The sequence below is a fragment of the Eubalaena glacialis genome, chromosome 6, assembly GCF_028564815.1.
Source record: "Eubalaena glacialis isolate mEubGla1 chromosome 6, mEubGla1.1.hap2.+ XY, whole genome shotgun sequence".
Taxonomy (NCBI): domain Eukaryota; kingdom Metazoa; phylum Chordata; class Mammalia; order Artiodactyla; family Balaenidae; genus Eubalaena; species Eubalaena glacialis.
Window position 1 is genome coordinate 71,011,290 of NC_083721.1, and position 21,465 is coordinate 71,032,754.

Sequence of the window (21,465 nt, forward strand, 5' to 3'; positions counted from 1 at the left end):
AGTATGCTTGGCCTGTGTGTAGGTCAGGCTGGAAATGCCAGGGAGTAACTCCAGGAGAGACCTTCAACCATGAGTGATGGGACTTGTGCGTAAATACCCCAGATCCCTCATCTCCCACTGGGACGCTCAGAAGTGTGTTCTACACAGTCTCTCAAAGGTTTCAGGAGAGATGACCCCCAAATGCTCACAACAGTAACCCACTAATGGACACATCCTTTCTTTATTTGCCTCCCTTCCCTCTTTGACTTGCCTACTCCCTCACTGTGTTTTCTGGGATCACACCCAAATAAACAGTCTGCCCCAAATCCTTGTTTCAAGGTCTGCTTTGGGTGGAACCCAAGCAGGAAATTTGGTGGAAATCCTAATGTTAGTCCCTTAAAAGACAGAACTATTAAAATTAGTATATGTCTTTTTTCGCCCCGTTTCTTTCCTTCTATTTCTAATTCAGAGTTGCTTTTTCTGTCAGTTCTATAAATAGAGTTTAATTTTAAGAAGAATCTGTGTCCTAACTCAGAAAACAGGACTGATAATGATTCCTAAGTCTTTGAAGGATAGTTATTTCAAATAATAAGAGTTAGTAATATTCTAGTTCTATTAAGGAAACGTACTAGTCAGAAAGGTCTCAGGCCAGACTAAAGAAAGAGGTTGCACATGGGGATCATTAGACATCAGGATGGATTTGTGTTCAAGTGCTTCACTTAACCTCTTAAACTTCCACAGAGACCTTTTAAATGAAGAGAGACCGTATCAACCTGGCTCAGGTTTGGGATGGAGTGCTTGAGGTCAGGACAGCGAACATGAATGCGGACCATGAGGGAAGAGGGAAAGGGAAATAAAGAACCTTCATTAAACTTACCCATTATTAATGAACTACCGCTGAGCTAATAGAGCCAAGAGAAAATGCCGTTGCTGAAGAATATTTATTATCATATCAGAAGATTCATAACAAAGAACAAAGGTGTGCAAGCAACCTGCCACCCTAGTCCTCCTTCAGACAGACATTGTGTGAGTCAGAAAAACTCCCTGTAGGTGCCACAATATTACTTGATTGTTTTGACACCTCAGACAATTAATAGGAGGTAGCAGTTAAAAATAATCATGCTCACTACTGTCTTTGTTTGTGCGTTTTGTTTTGGTTTTTTTGTCTTCTTTCTTCCTGTAGAGTTTTCTGCTGACCTAGTAAGGAATGACACACATGGTCATGAATTTTTAATTGGCAATCAAAGATGGGAATGAATGTAAACAAAACACAGGGTGAGAGGAGTCAGCAGGGCCAGGAGAGCCCTACAGATGCCTTTTTGGGGTCAAGTGGGGAGATGTTCCTAAGTCACGTAGGGATAAGAAAGGGCTCCACAGATCTTATTTTTAGCATGGATATTGTGGCTTCATATGCTCTCTTTATTTATTTATTCACCTGCTCTCTTGGTGGGGGTAGGAACAGGGGGCAGCAAAGTCTTCACTTGGTGGTAGGAAGATGTGTGGTCATCCTGTGACGTGTGTCCTTTGCCCTCTTTGATGAGCACTGCTGCCCTGTTGTAGTTGGCAGTAATGCCCTGGGTACACCTCTCTCCTGAGTTGAGAGAGGTGCCTTTGCCTCCTCCGGCTTTTGCCCTGGTCTGAGCCGTTGCTTCCGGAGAGAAACTCTTGGAAGTACCATGCTGTCCCCATGGCGTGACCTCATAAGATGATTGTGAGGATTATTAAGGTAGTCCATGTAAAGTGACTGAATTCATGGGCATTAATAGTTGGCACAAAAACTATGTTGGTCCTCAAAATGAAAGGGCTCAGTTACTGTACTTGCCATCTGCTGAAATTTCATAATATAAACAAAGACCTCCTTTGGGCTCAAAATGGATATGTTAATGTGGCCGATACTAGCCTCTCTCAAACTTTTTGTTTTGGGTAGCCTCCTTCCCCACGTATTCTGCCACCCCAGGGTGCTCTGTGGGTGCCTTTTCAGCCTGCCCCACTAAGCACCCGCTCTCCCTTGCTTCCCAGAACGCCTATGTCAACATCAACCGCATCATGTCCGTGGCTTCCCGCCTCTCAGAGGCTGGCCACTACGCCTCACAGCAAATCAAGCAGATCTCCACGCAGCTAGACCAGGAGTGGAAGAGCTTTGCGGCCGCTCTGGATGAGCGCAGCACCATCCTCGCCATGTCTGCTGTGTTCCATCAGAAGGCTGAGCAGGTAAGGCCAAGGGAGCTGCTGTGGCCGCTGGTGGTGGGAAGCGGAGGGGCAGGGGCAGGGGCAGGGCAGGGCAGGCTGGGAGGACATACACTGAGGTGTAGAGAGCCCCTCCTCTTTTTGAAACACCAAAGACCGTGCTGAGTAGTTTTGACAGTAACCCATGTTCTACCACTGTCATGGCCCCTGTGTACCCAAAGAGACATTGGTAACTCTTGGAGGCTTGGCTTAACATTCAAACAGGAAGAAACCCAGAGCTAACTATTCTGCTTAGTAGTTTATTGTTGGACGTGTGTGTGTGTGTGTGTGTGTGTGTGTGTGTGTTGACTGCTTAGTTTGCATTGTATAAGCATAGACCAAAGAGGTGAAACTAAACTGATCATTGAGTGCTGAGAACAGGGGGAAACTAATTTTACATGAAGCATTTGCTGTGGATAATAATAATGTAATAATAATACAGTGGACAGAAATAATAGTTACTTGTTGCCATTTACTTACTGGCATTGGCCAGTGACATTACTAACCCATTTTACAGAGAGGAGCAGGGAAGCTCAGAGAGATTAAGTAACCTGCCTAAGATCCAGTGGCATGTAGGAGCTGACTCTAAGCAGCTTAGGGAGAGCCAATGGTTAAATTTTCAGGAATTTTATGAGCTGGTTGTTAAACATAGCCATTACTTTAAACTGTATAAATTTAAATTAAATATATCAAATTAAAAGCAAAGGTAATAAATACTCAAAACTCATCATTTTCAATTATTTTACTAGATTTTATTATTTTCTATGTTCTTGAGATTATTTCTATCTATGTTATATACACACTCACTCTCTCTCCCTCTCTCTCTCTCTCTCTCACACACACACACACCCCCAAACAATGGATTCAAGGCTATTTTTTCAGTGCGTTTATTTAGGCAGCTCTTTATTGTCCTCAGATGGGCTGTTCTAGGCAATGAGATAAAAAGGTATTTAGGCAGTTAATTTAAATGGAGCTGTGCACCCAGGCAAGAAGAATCACAGACAGAACCACTCCAGACTGTTGGGTGAAGAATTATTTGCATTTTAGAGGTGTATTTTCCACCCAATAAATCTGAGTGATTTCAGTTAGCTCACCCTTTGTGCATGGAGACCCATAGTCTCCCACAGTTGTTAATTTTAATTTTTAAATAATTTGATGTCTGTCAAGATCTGTATCTATATATCACATCCCAGGAGCCACTCTAGACACAGTACAGTCTGTCCCGCTGAGCTGCCCTCCCCTCTCCCACCCCTTGGGGTTCTGACCCAATAGCAGGGATCTTTTTGAGTGTTAATCTCCATCCCCTGTGGGAATGGTCTCTGCAGGTTCCCTGGGGTGCCTGATGGGCCTGAATGAGGCATTCTTTGCTACTCTTCACAGCTCAATGTCCACACTATAAAGCACATGTGTGGAAACATCCCATTTCATTATATGTTGCCTCTCACTTGTACCTGTGAGTGTGCACAGGACAAGAAGCTCTCACATACACATGTCATGTAGTGAGCTGTTTGCACGCCTGTATTTTATCATCAGTGTGTGGATGTAACCTGTTGAACATGAAGACACCTCCCACCCCTAGCAGTTTCATAATAGTCATCTTTCTTTGTGGAAACCATACTTCCTAAACAGGTACTGGGTCTGACTTCTTACCTGGGGTTGGTGTTTGTAAAATTAAAGAAAAAACTCCACTGTCTGCAGTGGTCTCTGAAGGCTTCCAGAATTCCTGATGCTTCTTCCCAAGGTATCTGACCGTCTGTACATAATCTGCCCATTGCCCGCCCCCAGTGCCCCCACACTGACCCAACCGGCATCTCCTTCCAGTTCCTGTCGGGAGTGGACGCCTGGTGCAAGATGTGCAGCGAAGGTGGCCTGCCGTCTGAGATGCAGGACCTGGAGCTGGCGATCCACCACCACCAGTCCTTGTATGAGCAGGTGACCCAGGCCTACACAGAGGTGAGAACCCCGCGGACACCCAGGGGTCCTTTCTGTGTATAGGGGTATGGGGGTGTGGCAAGAGTACCGGCCTGTGTGCTGTGAAATAGCCTGAGTTGGACTAAGAAAAAGAGAGGCCATTTTTCTCCCTCTGGAGACATCTTTAAGATCCTTGATCTGTTAATGATGATGTCAAAATGCAGCCATTGGCAGGAACCGCCTTAGTGTGCATGCGTGTACACACACACACACACACACACACACCCACACACCCTACCTCACCCTATGTGTGAACACACACACACACACATACATACACACACCCTACCTCACCCTATGTGTGAACACACACACACACACATACATACACACACCCTACCTCACCCTATGTGTGAACACACGCACACACACACCCCTACCTCACCCTATGTGTGAAGCCCGGACTGTCTCTGCTGTGGAAGGGCTGTAGGAAAGCAAGGCCGTGCCCCTCTGGAGCTGCTTTCTGTCTGGTGCACGCGCATGCGCACACTAGCCCTGCCGCCCCTTTTATGAAGCAGCTCATCAAAAAATACTAATTTTCTCACTGGAAGGTCCAGAGCACAACCCACCACAGGGTGGAGATGAGTGTTTACAGGAGTGGGAAGCTGCTGTGGAAGTGAAGGACAAACTAAAAGGCTCTTCTGCTGAAAAATCAAAGGCTGGGAGCATGGTACAAGTTAAGAAGGGGAAAAACTTCCTTCTTAACTTGTACCAAGCACACCTCCTTTCACACCTTGCTGGAAGGAAAAGGCCATTTCAACTCCAAACCAACTTTGACTTCCTGTTAACCAGATTAATTTGGGGTCTTAAAATTCCTATCAATACCCTAGTCACCATGGTTTTAAATTAGAAAGGCACATGCTCGCTGGATAATCTGCCAAGCCCTGGAGAGCCACAGGTGTCAATCAGATGATGCCACTTTCCAGAAATATTGCCGGGAATCCAGTGAGGAATGGCAGGGAATGTCACCCCCACTGGTTTCAGCACTGAGGGTGAGTGTTGGGGAACCCAGGAGCATGGACGTTGTGTCCACAGTCTAAGGGTCCCTCCCTTATTCTGCGTGTTCTGGAAAGACAGGGATGTTACCACTTCGAGGAGAAGAAAAAAGGAGGTTGTATAGAAGGAGAGCAAAAGAAGGGTAAGTATAAAAGAAAGAAAATGACAAGGAAGTAAAGGAGAGAAAAATGATGATGATGATGATAAAGGCAGAATTGGTAGCCAGTACCTGCCGGGCCCTCTTCTAAGTGCCCTGCATGCGTTAACTCATTTAATCTTTACCGCAATTCTATGGGGTATGTACCATTTCTATTCCTACTTCACAAACAAGGAAACTGAGGCCCCAAGGGGTTAAGTGTCAATAACTTGCCTCTGGTCACACACCTAGAAGTTTAGAGCTACGTAGAGGAAGGTGAGGACGGAAGAGGGAAGAGGGAGAGAAGTTTATGGTGTCAACTTATATTCAGCTTTTTTTCTGAAACGAATCTCTGCTGCCTGACCTAGTCTGTGAGTCAGTCAAAATATTTATCAAGTAAATACTTATCAAGTACCAAGTGTCAGGCACTCTTCCAGGGGTGGGGCGAGATAAACAAGGCAGAGTCCCTGCCCTCAGGAAGCTGAAATGCAAGGGGGAGGGAGACAGTGACTCGGGGTCTCGCAGACAACTGGCTGCAGCCCCAGCACCTCCTCTCCCTCAGAATTCCGGGGTGCTCGGCCCTCCCCGGGCTGCAGGCTGGGCACTGTGGCAGCTCTGGTGGCACACTCCTTGGTTGTCATGTGTGTTGGTAGGACTGAGATTCTCAGTCCTCATCAGGGATGCCAGCAGGCTTGCCTTGCCTCCCTGTGCCCCTCCTGCCTCTCTACTCCCTAGACTTGACCTCTTTGCCTCTTGCAGGTCAGCCAGGATGGCAAAGCGCTGCTGGATGTGCTGCAGCGTCCCCTGAGTCCTGGGAACTCCGAGTCCCTCACTGCCACAGCCAACTACTCCAAGGCAGTGCACCAGGTGCTGGACGTGGTGCATGAGGTGCTGCACCACCAGCGGCGGCTCGAGAGCATCTGGCAGCACCGCAAGGTGCGGCTCCACCAGCGGCTGCAGCTCTGCGTCTTCCAGCAGGACGTCCAGCAGGTAACAGACTGCTTCCCTGAGCCTGACATCTGTCTCAGACAGGCAGGCAGGCAGGCAGGCAGGTGGCACAAGTCCCTGACCTAGGTGATCAGGCCTGGGAACGCCTGATTTATGGAGGGAGGAGGGCAGTTCAGCCCCCAGCTTCACCCCTCCACACCATCCGGACTTGTTAATTGATGCTTCTCACTTAAGCAGCTTTACAGACAGACCTTCTCACCCTCTGGTGTTGGGAAGGGAGGCTCAATCTGAGAGACAGCAATTCCTTGCAGTCATGACATTGTTTTCTTTGGGGGAAGCTTGACCGTCCCTCAGGCATGAGCTCTCTGGACAGCGCCGGGTCCTAGGGGGTTATCTGAGCGCTGTCGGAGCTGGACCCACAGTGTGCCCACTTCTCAATCAGGGATGCAGGTGGCCTGCTAGAGTTGGGGTGTGGTGGGGTACAGGGCCTTTAGGGGATTCTTTGGCAAGCTTGGATTTGGGAAACCAGATTTAAAACAAGGGCTGTTGATAATTGTATGTTCTGTGATTAGAGGTTACTCCTGACTTAATCTGTTTTTTGCGTTATTGTAAGAATCATAGCATTTTTCTTTACCACAAATAATAAAGAAATGGTTGTTTCTAACTATAAAAGGACAGCCTTGCCACAAATGCCCTTTTGGATGAAATGACACATTCTTTTTTCCTCATACTTCTCTGTCTGTCTCTTTGGGGACCCCTGGGAGCTTTTTTTGAGGACTGATAGCTGGGGGAGGGGGAGCTTGTTCGGAGCTGGAGATGGAAGTTAAGGTTTAGCATCATCTCCCTGCTGGTTCACTGTGAGAGGCAGGGGTGGGAGCTCTCGTGTTCTCAGACTTTTCTGTGGCCACCTCATAATTTCAAGATTATACATATAAAATAACATTTCACTCTCCTTCCACACCTCCTGCGGTATTGACCAGTTGTAATCGAAAAGTGTGTCGAAATATACATGGAAAATTGAGAGCCAACTGGACATGTCTTTGGAGTGTTGGTTCCCCTCACAGCTGTTGTTGGGGGGCCCTTGTACTGGGTATCCTGTGATGGAGACAGGTTGGAAGGAGAGCGGGGCATCCTATCAGGGGTCGTGATGCCCTCTGAGTGTGGGGTCACCACCGTGCAGTCAATCCCAGGAGTAGACAGACCTTCAGGAGTGTCCCCCATTCTTGGGCTGCCCTAACTCCTTTGTAGCCCCTGTCCCCTGGCTGGGGCAGTGATGAGTCATCAGAGGCAACACTTCAGCCTCAGGAGAGATGGGCACTGCTTATATGCTGGCCCCAGCTCTGAAACCCTTGTGGGGCTTGCTGGGGATGGAGAAGCAAATGCATCAGTTGTCTGCTCCTGCCATCTTGAATTGTTCAGATCAACGTATCATCTCTGAGCACAGGAGAGCACAGGGTTGGTCTGTGATTGGGACAGAGTTAGGTGCCAGCCTCCAGAGGCACACAGAAGGTGTTACCACTTCAGTGAACTTTGAGTGACTTTTGGAGATTTCTGGGCCATGGATTGTGCAGCTTCCTTGGTGTGCTCTTTGTCTCCCTGCTGTTTTCATGGCTGTTCTAGTAGGATGGGCGCTGGAGAGGGGCAGAGGTGCTGCAAGGAGGGTGGGTGAAAGGCTTCCCCAGCAGGAGGGCGGCATCCAGACTCGGACTCTCTGGGAACAGCTGTTATCAGACTTTTCTGTGGCCATCGTGACATCTACACTAAAGCTGGGGAAAAGTATAATAAAACTACACCGGTGGCTGTTCTACATCATGCTCTAAAAATGAGAGCATTTCTGGAATGGAGGCCCTATCAATTCATCTCTACAAGATGAATCACATTGTTGGCACTCAACAAAAGCAAGTAGAAGATTATGAGGTGGATGTAAAGGAGTTTGGATTTTCCACGAGGACTGAATTCCCCAGGATGACTGATTCCATTGTTCTTTTCGGGACATGTGAATGTGACTTCTGGGGACACGACGTCATTCACCCATTGTCCAGCTAACTCTCACTCACCAAATATCTGACACTGGGACAGATGCACGAAGAAAAATGTGAAAACCAAGGGCTACGAAACCTGGTGTGGGTTTCAAATGCTTCCTGACACCCAAGCGAGCATTGATGCCTGACTGGTGTCTGAGTTGGCACTTCAGAGAGCGCTGAATATAACGCACTCTGTGGTTGCAGTGATGGACTCGGACTCTGGTCTCTCGACTCCCAGCCATACAGGAGCCTGCCCTAGTTTTCAGAATCAGACTGGACAAGCAGTTTCCCTGCTCTGTGCTCCCACGATTTTATTTAATAATACACAAACACATGCAAACAATAATGTTAACTCAAAGGTCAAAGTGCTATTGGAATTTTATAAATTTATCATCTTTTATTTTGCATGCTTCATCTCTTCTTTTCCAGTATCTCCTTGAGAGTAGAAGCTATGGCTGCTGCTTCTCTGTGCCCTTTACAGCTCTTAGCTGTCTGGCATGAAGCTGGGGTTCTCTTTATATTTGCTGACTTGAGTTGAAATTATTATTGGAGGCCCCCTGTTTCTGCTTCTGTGAATTGAACACCATCTAACCCTCCCTCCCAACCCATCCAGTAGTTGCCAGTGAGTAGCTGCAGTCTGTTTGCAGGAATTGTGATGTGAAAGTCTGAAGGTCCCAGGTATTTCCTTAGTGCTACAAAGTATCCTGGTACTCATCAGCTATTCAGCAAGCATGGGTCTGGGCAGTGGGCCCAGCACTGCACTAGGTTCTGGCAAGATGCCTGGTTAGGTAGAAAGGCAACAAGACATACACACTTGAAATTAGAAAGGTCCGTGCTACCCGAGCATGCCAGGCAGTGTGCAGGGCAATAGAGTGTTGATGGGACACTTACAGGCAGAGGTGTGAAAAGTCAGTGTTGGTGTCTTGAAGGAGGAGAGAATTGATTGAACCATATAGTCTGGATCCAAGACTCTTGAGCACATTTGGCGTCTAGAGATGTTTACTCTGCAGCCTAAATGGGAAGCTTGTGAGCGAGCATCGGCGGCTAGGGTGATACAGCATTACAGATAAGAGCATGGACTCTGGAGCCAGATGGCCTGAGTTTAAATCCTGCTCTGACAAGTCTTAGCCATGGGACCTTGGGCAAGTGGCTTCACTGCTGGTGCTTCAGTTTCCTCACCCCTAAAATAGGAACCATCACATACCTATCTCATTGGACTGAAGGAGGTGCAAGCACAGCACCTGCCTAGCATGTAGTAGATCCTCCAGCAGTATTGTCTCGGTTTAGTCACATCCTCTTTGAGTGGTACTCGGGTGTCTCCTGAGTCTGATGAGTTCTATTTCATTCAGTGATAAAATCTCAGAATTGCCAGGGACCTGGAAGAGCATTCAGTCTCACCTACTATAGGGTCAAGAAAATTGAGGCCCAGAGATGTAAAGCAACTTGGCCATAACCACACAGCTAGTTAATGGTAGTGCCAGGACCAGAAGCTAAGTCTTCTGGCTCCCAGTCCTGGTGTCCTACAGAAAAACCACACAAGAGAGGAGCCAGGCAGACAGCGACGGAGAACAGGAGAGAGACAGGAGGGACACACACATACTAACATAGAGAGGGGAAAGACAGACCACATACACACACCCTGAAACAGGGAGAGAGAAGGAGAGACAGAGACAGAGACAGACAGTGGAGGATGGGAAAGAAAGGGAGAGAGATTCAAAGACAGAGAACAGAGAAACAGACATACCTGGGCTGGGAGGAGAAAGAGAAAGAGGAAGGTGGGGGGAGAGACAGAAGAGAAAGAGAAAGAGACAGGGACTCCTGCTAGTGGAGAGACGGGGGAGAGCCAGCCAGCCTCTCCCCACCCGACTCCTTGTCCCATTGCCATTTCTGGGGGTGGTCTTTTCCCAAATAGGAATACCTTGCCCAAAGCAGAGTAAAGCAGAGAGGTTGAAACCAAAGATAGACACCAGTGAATAAGAGATTCCATTTAAATATCTGCAGCCAGAATTGGCCTGACACATCATCCCTGTGCTAGCTCTCCCTTGGTTCCCAAAAAGTGTCCTCTTAACATTCTCTTCCCCTCTGGGCTTTGAGGCAATGGAAATAAGTCTCTAAGGATCAAACTGGAACTTGGGTCCATTAAGCTGCAGAAAGTCATAGATGGAGTGCATTTACCATAGTATTGCTAGTGGAATAATTTTCAGTCCTATTGTTTTTCCAGTTTAGAGTGGAACAGTACTAAGCAACAGCCGTAAGAGCGCTCTATGACAGCATCAGCTGACCTCCACCTTCTGTCTGTTCTTCTCTCCTAACCCTGTGGCTTCCCACAAGAATAAAGGACTCCTTTCAAGCCCAGATAGACCTGACTTTGTTGAGAAGAACGAGGAGTAGCTAGTCTTGATCTTTCTAGTAGATGCAAACTCCATTCCATTTTTTAATAGCCAGAACAACTGTTGTGAGTATCTCTGCAGGCCATCTGTTCTGCCTCCCTTTCTTCTTCTCCCTCCGTGTGGTGCAAGAATAAATTGGTAAAGTGTTTTGGAACACCTGTGTGCAAGGCCCTGTACTATGAGCTGGAGGTCTCTGGCCCAAGAGAAGACATACATACCCGAGGACGTATGAGTGGCACGTGGCTATCTGGGTTCAGGGCCAAAGAAGCAAGACAACAGTGGGCTGGTGGAGTCAGAGCAGAGAAAGTTCCCTGTGGGTGGAATGGCCTTTGCACTGGTGCTTGGAGCTCAGGCAGAGGAGACGGGGATGGTATCCCTGGGGAAGGCCAGGAAGTGGAGAGCTAAGTTATAGCCAGGGGACAGGAAGAGGAAATCTAACTGAGTGCCTACTCTTGGCAGCGATAGAGGGAGGTCAGGCTGGGTTAGGAGTGGTCTTGGTGGGGTGGGTGGGACATTACCCATTTGAGGCTCCAGTGCCTTCCCTTAAAAGCAATGTGTTTTGCTTTTAAGCAGTCCAAAGGTGAGCGAGGGAGGGGCAGTGATGTCAGAATTTTCTGGCTCAGTGATTTTCCATTCTGAATGAGTGTATTAATATTAAAGTCCATAGTTCTTGTACTATGAATGAATCTCACCTGTTTCTATCAGGTTTTTCTGGAGCTTCCCATGGAAAATTATAGCTTTTACTCTGTCAGCTCTTGCCTGCCAAAGAACGTGTAAAAAGGATTTGAGAGTAATTTTTTAAAACTCCAGATATTCAGTCTTTTACTAGCTGTAGTGACTAAAGCCCCTTAATCATACTAAACCAGTTTGGGCATTGTATAATCCAATTAACAGCTTTGCATAATAAAAAGTGAGCCCTTTGGGTTACAAACAGCATGCTTAGTTAGAAAAAAGTGACTGGAATGATGATAGGTCTAGAAAAGAACTCTTCTTATAAGAAGGAAGGATTAAAGCATCTAAGAAGGAAAATGCTCACTCAGGGCCTAGTCCCAGATAGATGAGGGAACATACGCAAGGGGGAGCCATCATCAAAAATCTGAAATGCTGACTAGTTAATTACTTGCTGGGTATGTTGGGGAGGAGATTCAAACATCAGAAGGATGGTTGGATTCCAACCCTGAGATTTGGTTCCTGGGATTAAATGTGCCTATAAAAGTTTTATTGTTCATAGCTCAGGATTCATCATCTTTATGAGCAATTGAGCATCTAATCACTTCACTTATCTTAATTAATCTTCCAACACTATGAAGCAGGTGATACTTTGGTCCTCATCTTATCAATACTAATGAGGAAATTGAGACTTAGAAAGGTTAAGTAAACTTACACAAGGTCACACAGCTAGTGGCAGAGGAAGGCTATAAACCCAAGTCCACTGAATCTTTAGGTCCATGCTCTTAGCCTCTCTGCTATACCCTGGGCACTATGTTAGGTGGTGGGAATGCAGAGAGACACGGATCCTGCCCTTGAGGGGTTTACAAGTTAGTGCAGGGCTCAAAGGGCCCTGATAGATTGCTTGGTCCCAAGGGATCAGACTTGCCGTATAGCCCCTGACAGCTGAGATTCATCCCTAAACTCCCTGTCCAGGAAGACCCACAAAGGCAGTCATACTCACACGCAAACACTCTTTTCTGCCTGCTCCATCATTATAAAATGGCTCTCTACAGTTATTTATCTCTAACACAAATGTCCCTAAGACAGGCACTACCCGTTCTCACTTGTTTTTCATAACCATAATTATGTTAACTCAGTGCTGCTGATGCTTTTCTTTGTAGCATATATAATGTCCATTTGCCCATGGTCGTATTTAGCAGTATTAAAGTTCTCAATTAAGTTTTGATGGTGATAATCCAATCATTCGAATACATTCAAGTAGATAATAGATGATTCTTTGGGCGGGGTGAGTGTCCAGAAAATGAGCAGGGTTGAGGCTTGGCTGAATTAGGGGAGGAAGGGAGGGGAGAAAGAGAGGGCTCTGCTGGTCAGGGTTGCTTCCTGATTGGAGTGAGGATGGGGAAACTTTCTCATCTGCCTCTTTGGTGTCACCGATCTTAGAAGGGGTGCTCCATCCCTCTCCCCATAGTAGGAGGCTGGTACCAAAGGGTCTGTTCCAGTTTTCTCCATGTATCCTCCAGCTAGAATTGGCAGGGCTGGGAAATGGGCTTCAGAGGCCTGCTCCTGATTTGCTCAGACCCTCCTGCCTGGAATTTCATGGACCCTTCACACTCTGTACCTCACCCCCATTCCTCTCTGCCCTGCTTTCTGCCTTCTCTTCCCTTCCCCATCATGGCCTTTCCCTGGGTGCTCACTTTGATTTTCTGAATGCAAACTCTGTTCTGACTGAACAGTCATCCTTCTGTGATGAGTACCTTCCAAGGAAGGACCTGGGTGCCTCCATCTGGCAGGGTTGGGAGGCCGGTGGGTCCTGGGAGGCAGTGAGAGAAGGTTCCTCCCCAGGAGTTACTGAACCTCAGGGCTTTCTTGATACACAACAATTTAAAACACCTTTAATGTCCTCAATTCCTCTTTTATTACTATGTTAACAAATGACTAGACAGTCACCATCCAAGGTCACTTCTTCCTGATAACCCCTATGTTCGGCACGTCCTTGACCTCAACATGCTATTTCTGGAGCTTTGAATACCAGGCTAAAGGATAAAAGACTCACACTTTATAACTAGTGGGGAACTATTGAAAGATTTTGACCAGAGAATACAAGTGATCAGAGTGAAGGTCTGAGGTCATTTAGTGCCAGAGGAGGACTGTGTTGGAGTGGGAAGATCCTAGGGCCATGGTCATGGGCTAAGGTGATGGGACAAGCGTAGATTTGAGAGCATTTATGAAAAAAAATCACTGGAAATTGCCGTCCATTTTGTTAGAAGACAAGGGAGGTGTCAAGTGTGAATATGGGACTGTATTTTTAAAAGTGTGGTTCTTGGACCTGTTGAAGAACCCAACTCAGGTCCACTTGTCCAATGCACAGCAAAGCCAATCTACGGACACCAAGTTGTAGTGAAGGAAAGTACAGAGTTTATTGTAGGGCGACAAGCAAGGAGAATGGGAAACTCGTGCTCAAAAGACCTAAACTCCTTGATAATTTTCAGGAAAGGGCTTTTAAAGGCAACATTAGGGGTGAGAGTCACAGGGTGTGTGATCAGCTCATGGACATTCTTCTGATTGGTTGGTGGTGAGGTAACAGGGTGACGTTTCAGGAATCTTAATCTTCAACCTTCTGGTTCCAACCAGTATGGGGTCTGCTGCTTGTGGTCAGCATGTAGTCACCATCCTCCACTGGATGGGGGTTGTAGTTTCTGCAGAGCAACTCAAAGATATGCACCAGATTGTTATCTACATACCTTCAGGAGGAACTGGGAGTCCTGTGGCTCTATTGTTCTAATCATTAACTGCATGAGCCTCCTCTTTGGAACTTGGGGAAGGCCAAACCAAAACGGGGGACTTGGAGGGGCTTTTGTATCCAGGAAGACCTCACAAGGTCCTGCTCAGTTTCAGTTCCCCCTTTTCTTTGATGCTCCTCAATCCTGAGGGGAACAGGGGCAGGACAAGAAAAGGAATACAGTTTTGGATAAAGAGGTTAATCATAAACTCGGCAGGGGAAATTGTTTTAGGGGGACTCAGTTTCAGACCCCTGGCATTAAGATCATCTGGGCAGAGTAGGGTCTTGTTAAGAACAGATTATCTGACCCTACTCTATACTTTTTGATTCAGAATCTGTGGGTAAGGTGGTGCCTAGGTTTTAGAATGAACCCCATGTGATTCTGAAGCAGTCTAAAGTTTGAGAACCTCTGACTTGAGAGATTCAGTCCTTAGTGATGAAAAGTGTGGTGACACCACAAACAGGAATCAAAGGCACCATGTGAGGAGATGCTTTCAGGGAGATGTCAAAGACAAAGACAATTTCCAGTCACCTCAGCCTGTTGGGAAGGGACAGATGTGGGCTGCCTGGGAGTGGAGGGGTCCAAGGGAGGGAGGCGGCTGGTTTCTTAGCGGCTTCCACCCAACATCACATTTGTCAGGACAAAGGACTGCGGTTCTCAGGGGGAAGAGAGTCTGTACACCTGCTAATGAGTTTCAGCTGAGCCCTCTCAGAAAAATGATGGCTTTTCCCGCCATAGCAAGACATTTATTTTGATCATACTTGTTCCAAAGAGGGGACAGAAAATGAATTGGTGGTAATTGGCCATTTCAAGTGGTACCCGCATGCTCTCCAGTCTCAGCCGACGGGGAGCGGGGTGGTGCCGGCAGAGAATGAGCTGCTCCCCTTCAGAACTAGTGCTCAGTGTGCTGTGCAAGGAGACAGAAACAGTGATTTGATGGCTGTCCTGGGCGCTCACACACGTCATGCGCACTTGAGCTTTTAAGAGAACAAAATGCGTGTGGACACCGATGGCATGCCAACTCTCCTTCCTGACCTCAGAATATCGGCTTCTACAGAGTCAGGGCTGGGCGCTGGGAGGTAACAGCTGAGGGGGGCCGTTCTTCAGTTTACTTAACACAACAAAACGCCGTGCCCGTTTTATCATGGATCAAATTATGACACACACTTAATAACATATTTCAAATAAGATGATTGATCAGAGAGAGCCAGGGAGGGAATCAGAGAGTTGGGATTCTGATTTCACAACTGTTTGCCAAACAGCTCCCTTTCCTTTAATGGTTTTTGCCCTTTATCACACAGGAAGTTCTCACATCAGGTTGAGTTCCTTCACTCATTTATTCAGCAGATGCTCTTTGAGAACATAGCAGTGAACCAAAAAAAGCCCCTGCCCGTGTGGAGCTTACATTCAGGAGGAAGAGAGAGAACACCATCGCAAACAAACAAATCTGTCATAGGTGCTAGAATGACAGCAGGTGAGCTGAATGAATAAGCCATGGGGAGTGTTTAAGAAGAGATTCCAAGCATGTGAAATGGGACCTACAAAGTCCTTGGGACCAGAATGAGCTGGGTGCATTCATGAAAATAGGAGAATGGCCAGAGTACCTGGTGAATAGAGAGGAGGGAAAAGGAGTAAACAGTTTGAAGAAATGGGCTGGGTCCAGATCAAATCAGGCCTTATACGCTATGGAGAGAATTTGGATTTTCTAAGTGTGATAGGAAACAGTTGTAGAGTTTCGATAAGAGGAATGTCATGACTTGATTCTTGTTGAAAGAAATGTTATATTTAAAGATCTGGCTACTGTGTGGAGGGAGTGTCAAGAGTAAAAGGAGGAAGACCACCTAGAGGGCTGATCGGGTGAATGAGGAAAGATGGTGGCTGGGACTAGGGTGGTTTTGATGGAAATCAGTGTACAGGAAAGAGTAAGTAAGACAGGCTTGCAGCTAAGCAGTTGGGTGAATTGTGGTGCTTTTGCTGATACATGGAAAACTGGGAGAGAAGGGGAGTGGGGCAGAAGGGAATAAAGAGTTCTGTTTTAGATATGTTAAGCTTGAGGTGCCCATTATAAACCAAACTGGAGAGGAAGAGTAGGCAGCTGGGTACATGAGTCTCAGTCTCAGGAGAGAAATTAGGGCTGGAACTGTGAATATGGAAATTACCAGCACATAGATGATATTTAAAGCCATGAAACTGGGTGAGATCATCTAGGGAGCAAGAGAAGAGAAAGAAGAGGTCCAGGGATGAGCCCTCAGGCATTCCAAAATTTAGAGCCTGGGAAGACTAGGAGGATTCAGAAAAGTAGACAACAATGGAGATCAGTGAGCTGGGGGAATTCCCAGTGAGATGGCGTCTCAGGAGCTAAGGAAGAGGTGTTTCCAGAAAAGGGAGGCTCTTCCTCTTAAGCGGGGCTGAGCAAGGTGGGTCTCTCTGCAGGGTGGGAGGGCCGCAGTGGTCCAGGGAGGTCAGAGTGGAGTGGGCTGAGGATGGCTTTGGTGGGAAGGCACCCCAGCACTGGGAGTCCTCAAGGAAGGGTGGTCCAGAGCAGAGCGAGGAGGGAGTCCCTGTGCGGGCGCAGCCTGGTGCAGGTGTCGGAGCCCAAGCAAGGTGAGCAGAGCAGAGAAAGGTGGCCTGGCATAGGTGTCAGGTGCATAGGTGCAGACAATGAGCAGGTCAAGGAGGTCATCCACGAGGGGCAGGGGCTGTGCAGTGTCACAGCCTGGGCAGAGGGAGGAGGGCATCCATGCAGGGAGGGCAGCCCAGCTTAGAGGATTGGAATCCAAACAGGCTGAGGAGGTGTCCACACAGGGGGCTACCCAGAGGAAGTTTACTAGGAGGTGGTCTTGGAATCAACCCCTGAGGAAGGGAAGGGAAGAAGGAGGATTAGACAGAGAGTGAAGTTGAGCTGCAGTGTCATCTCAAGGGACTCCTCAGCCAGCCCTACCAGGCGTTCTGAAGATTGTCTCAGGTTAGGGAGTGAAAACTGTGTCTTTATACTCTGGAGTCTGTCACTGGGCACGGGTCAATGTAAGAAGGGGCTTTGGGCAAAGCCACTGTCTTCAGCCAAGCGTAGTAATCCCCAAAGGGGACTGACACCCGAGGCTGTCTGCCTGCTGGCGACACTCTCAGCAGGGTGGTAAAAAGTCCTTTGTGGCACATCACAGCATCTGCCACCTCTGTGGTCTCAAACTACCTCCTTCAAATACTTATTAATCGCAAAGGAATAAGAGTGACTTTCTAGAAGAAGGCTGGAAGACACCACCCTGACCCAGTGATCAAAGTTAACATCATGAGTAATGGGGGAAATTCAAATTATATCCCACCTGATAGAATGCAATGGGAAGAACAAGAATCATTTCTGTGTTATTCCTGATTCCAATCATGAGGAAACATCAGACAAACCCAAACTGAGGGACATTTTGTAAAGTAATAGACCTGTAACTATTAACAGTGTCAAAGGCAGGAAAGTCAGGGAAGCCTGAGGAACTCTTCCAGATTAAAGGGACAACTAAGCATGACACATGCTTCTGGCCTGCATCCTTTTCCTCTAAAAGTCAGTGTTGGGACACATGGGAAAACTTGAATAAGGTCTGGGAATCAGATGGTAACGTTGCTGCCAGAACCATTTGGGTTTGAATCCTGACTCCACTATTTAGTAGCTGTGTGAGCTCAGGCAAGTTAACTAACCACTCTGAGACTCATTTTCTTCATCCAAACATGGGGATAATAACTCTCACCATCCCAGGGTTGTGGTGAGATAGCATAGATGAGATGGTGAGCATGTGCCCTGGCCTAGTGCTGGACAAAGAGTGAACCCTCCACAGCCTTTTCTTCTGAGGAGGAGAACTGCCCTACCCTCAATGTAATAAAATCATGAAATATTTGAGTTGAAGGGAGATTTAGGGAGATGATGTGATCCAACAGTCTCATTGGAGAAAGTGAGGTTCAGAGAGGAGAAGGCACACACCCAGCTGGGCCACAACTGGTTAGGGGCAGAGCTGGGGTGAGAACCCAGATTCCTCTGTAAGTTATGGTGTCTTTAATTTAGAATGATCATGATGGTACCACATTTTAATGATGCTTTAGGAATCTAAAGCACTTACATATTAACAGAGCTTAGACACCAACTTAAAACTTTGTTCAAAGGTGGCTGCCTCTAAATTCAGGGGCCTCCTGCACTGGGCTGGGTGATCCTTGAGGTCTTCTCCAACACTAAGATTCTATCATGTTAGAAGAATCCAAAAAATCAGAGTCCTGGGACAGAAAGCAGCTAGGCCCTTGATTTTCTCCCATTAATTCGGTTGTATTCACGGCCACTATTCAGAAAATATCAATAGTTCTCTTCAAAAGGACTTTTCTCTTCTCCTTAGCAGCTAGAAAGGACTGTCTCCTCCCCTGAAAAGTACTCCGTCTTGATTGTATGCTGGTTGGAATAAACACAATTAGATGAGGAAGAAAGGGGGTGATTAGGGAATTATGCATAATGGCTGTTAGATTGGCTCCCAGATCCAGTTCAGGATGTGAGTATCTCTCTTGGAAAAGGCTGTTCTGGGAAAGGACTAATTCCGGTTGAAAAGTTGGGGCATGAGAAAGGAGAAAGAGCTTTACACGTTGTTTGCAAGACTGCCTGCCTGCCTTTGTGGCGAGGAGTCCCAGGCTGACCAGGGCTGTTGTTTCCAGTGATGGGGCAAAGATCGGGCCTCCTGCTGAATGCACCGGCACAGCTTCTCCCAAGACAGTAGGCAGCCGTATTTGCACTTGACAACTCATGGCTATAGACATTCATTGAGTATCTTCTGAGTGTGCGGTGCTGATGGGGGCACTGGGGGCAGGCGAGGGATGAAAGGGCAGGATACAATGGTGAAAACCCCGTACTTCTTCGGGAGCTACCTACCTGCCAAGTGGGGCAGTGGAGAAAGGGTGGATACACACAAAGGGAGAACTTTGAATGCAGGCTGTGAGAGGTACTAAGAGTTACCTATCTAGGGAGTACGGAGCTGGAGACATTCACCCCAAAGTTGTGTGTTGGGGCAATGAGTTTTGAGTTGAGTTGATTTCAACATATCTCACGCAAAGCCCTCTGTGCTGAGTACCATGCTGTGTCCAGGAATCACAGGGAGGTCAGAGTCTAGTGGGAGAGACCAGCCTGTGGGCAATAATTGTGGTTTGAACAGAACAGAGAAGAGTGACACCACCCCAGCCTGAGTGGATTGTTAAAGAGAAAAGGCTTTCCAGGAATTTGGACAGGATTGTTGTCTATCAAGAAAGCCCTGTATAGAGTTTGAGATGGCACTTAAAGGATGAGGAAGAAGGAGCCTGGGAAGTGGATATAGGGAGAAAAAAGAGATGGACATTTCAAGTGAAGTGAAAAATAGCAAGAACAAAACTCAGGAGGTGAGAAGCAGTTTTGGGGGGTGTTGAGAGGTGGGGCAGGAACTCATTGGAGGTGGGGTTGGGAGGGGTGGACCTGTCACAGAGGACTTTGCATGTCAGGATTAGGGGCCCCTCAAAAACTATACCCCAGTGAAATGCCTTCAAGAATGCAAGGTTTCTTGCCTCCTTTATCAAAGATAAGGTGACCATATGTGTGTGGGTTTATCTCTGGGTTTTCTATCCTGTTCCATTGATCTATGTTTCTGTTTTTGTGCCAGTACCATACTGTCTTGATTACTGTAGCTTTGTAGTATAATCTGAAGTCAGGGAGCCTGATTCCTCCAGCTCCGTTTTTCTTTCTCAAGATTGCTTTGGCTATTCGGGGTCTTTTGTGTTTCCATACAAATTGTGAAATTTTTTGTTCTAGTTCTGTGAAAAATGCCAGTGGTAGTTTGATAGGGATTGCATTAAATCTGTAGATTGCTTTGGGTAGTATAGTCATTTTCACAATGTTGATTCTTCCAATCCAAGAACATGGTATATCTCTCCATCTATTTGTATCATCTTTAATTTCTTTCATCAGTGTCTTATAATTTTCTGCATACAGGTCTTTTGTCTCCTAAGGTAGGTTTATTCCTAGATATTTTATTCTTTTTGTTGCAATGGTAAATGGGAGCATTTTCTTAATTTCACTTTCAGATTTTTCATCATTAGTGTGTAGGAATGCCAGAGATTTCTGTGCATTAATTTTGTATCCTGCTACTTTACCAAATTCATTGATTAGCTCTAGTAGTTTTCTGGTAGCATCTTTACGATTCTCTATGTATAGTAGCATGTCATCTGCAAACAGTGACAACTTTAATTCTTCTTTTCTGATTGGGATTCCTTTTATTTCTTTTGCTTCTCTGATTGCTGTGACTAAAACTTCCAAGACTATGTTGAATAATAGTGGAGAGAGTGGGCAACCTTTTCTTCTTCCTAATCTTAGTGGAAATGGTTTCAGTTTTACACCATTGAGGACGATGTTGGCTGTGGGTTTGTCATATATGGCCTTTATTATGTTGAGGAAAGTTCCCTCTATGCCTACCTTCTGCAGGGTTTTTATCATAAATGGGTGTTGAATTTTGTCGAAAGCTTTCTCTGCATCGATTGAGATGATCATACGGTTTTTCTCCTTCAATTTGTTAATATGGTGTATCACATTGATTGATTTGCATATATTGAAGAATCCTTGCATTCCTGGAATAAACCCCGCTTGAATATACAGTGGAGCAAAGACAGCCTCTTCAGTAAGTGGTGCTGGGAAAACTGGACACCACCATGTAAAAGAATGAAATTAGAACACTCCCTAACACCATACACAAAAATAAACTCAAAATGGATTAAAGACCTAAATGGAAGGCCAGACACTATCAAACTCTTAGAGGAAAACATAGGCAGAACACTCTGTGACATAAATCACAGCAAGATCCTTTTGGACCCACCTCCTAGAGAAATGGAAATAAAAACAAAAATAAACAAATGGGACCTAATGAAACGAAAAAGCTTTTGCACAGCAAAGGAAACCATAAACAAGACCAAAAGACAACCCTCAGAATGGGAGAAAATATTTGTAAATGAAGCAACTGACAAAGGATTAATCTCCAAAATTTACAAGCAGCTCATGCAGCTCAATATCAAAAAAACAACCCAATCCAAAAATGGGCAGAAGACCTAAATAGACATTTCTCCAAAGAAGATATACAGATTGCCAACAGACACATGAAAGAATGCTCAACATCATTAATCATTAGAGAAATGCAAATCAAAACTACAATGAGGTATCATCTCACACCGGTCAGAATGGCCATCATCAAAAAATCTAGAAACAATAAATGCTGGAGAGGGTGTGGAGAAAAGGGAACCCTCTTGCACTGTTGGTGGGAATGTAAATTGATACAGCCACTATGGAGAACAGTATGGAGGTTCCTTAA

At 46.3% G+C, this 21,465-nt stretch overlaps 1 protein-coding gene across 10 annotated transcripts in view; it reads left to right on the forward strand.

Annotated features, from left to right (window-relative positions):
* The window catches only part of KALRN (kalirin RhoGEF kinase), a 653,671-nt gene that overhangs the window by 275,498 nt on the left and 356,708 nt on the right, over positions 1-21,465 (forward strand). For all 10 annotated transcript variants that reach the window (XM_061194271.1, XM_061194272.1, XM_061194273.1 and 7 more), the window contains 3 exons: positions 1,999-2,190; positions 4,027-4,158; positions 6,068-6,298. In XM_061194271.1, coding sequence (XP_061050254.1) covers positions 1,999-2,190; positions 4,027-4,158; positions 6,068-6,298 — 555 coding nt within the window. The remainder of the gene's footprint in view (positions 1-1,998; positions 2,191-4,026; positions 4,159-6,067; positions 6,299-21,465) is intronic.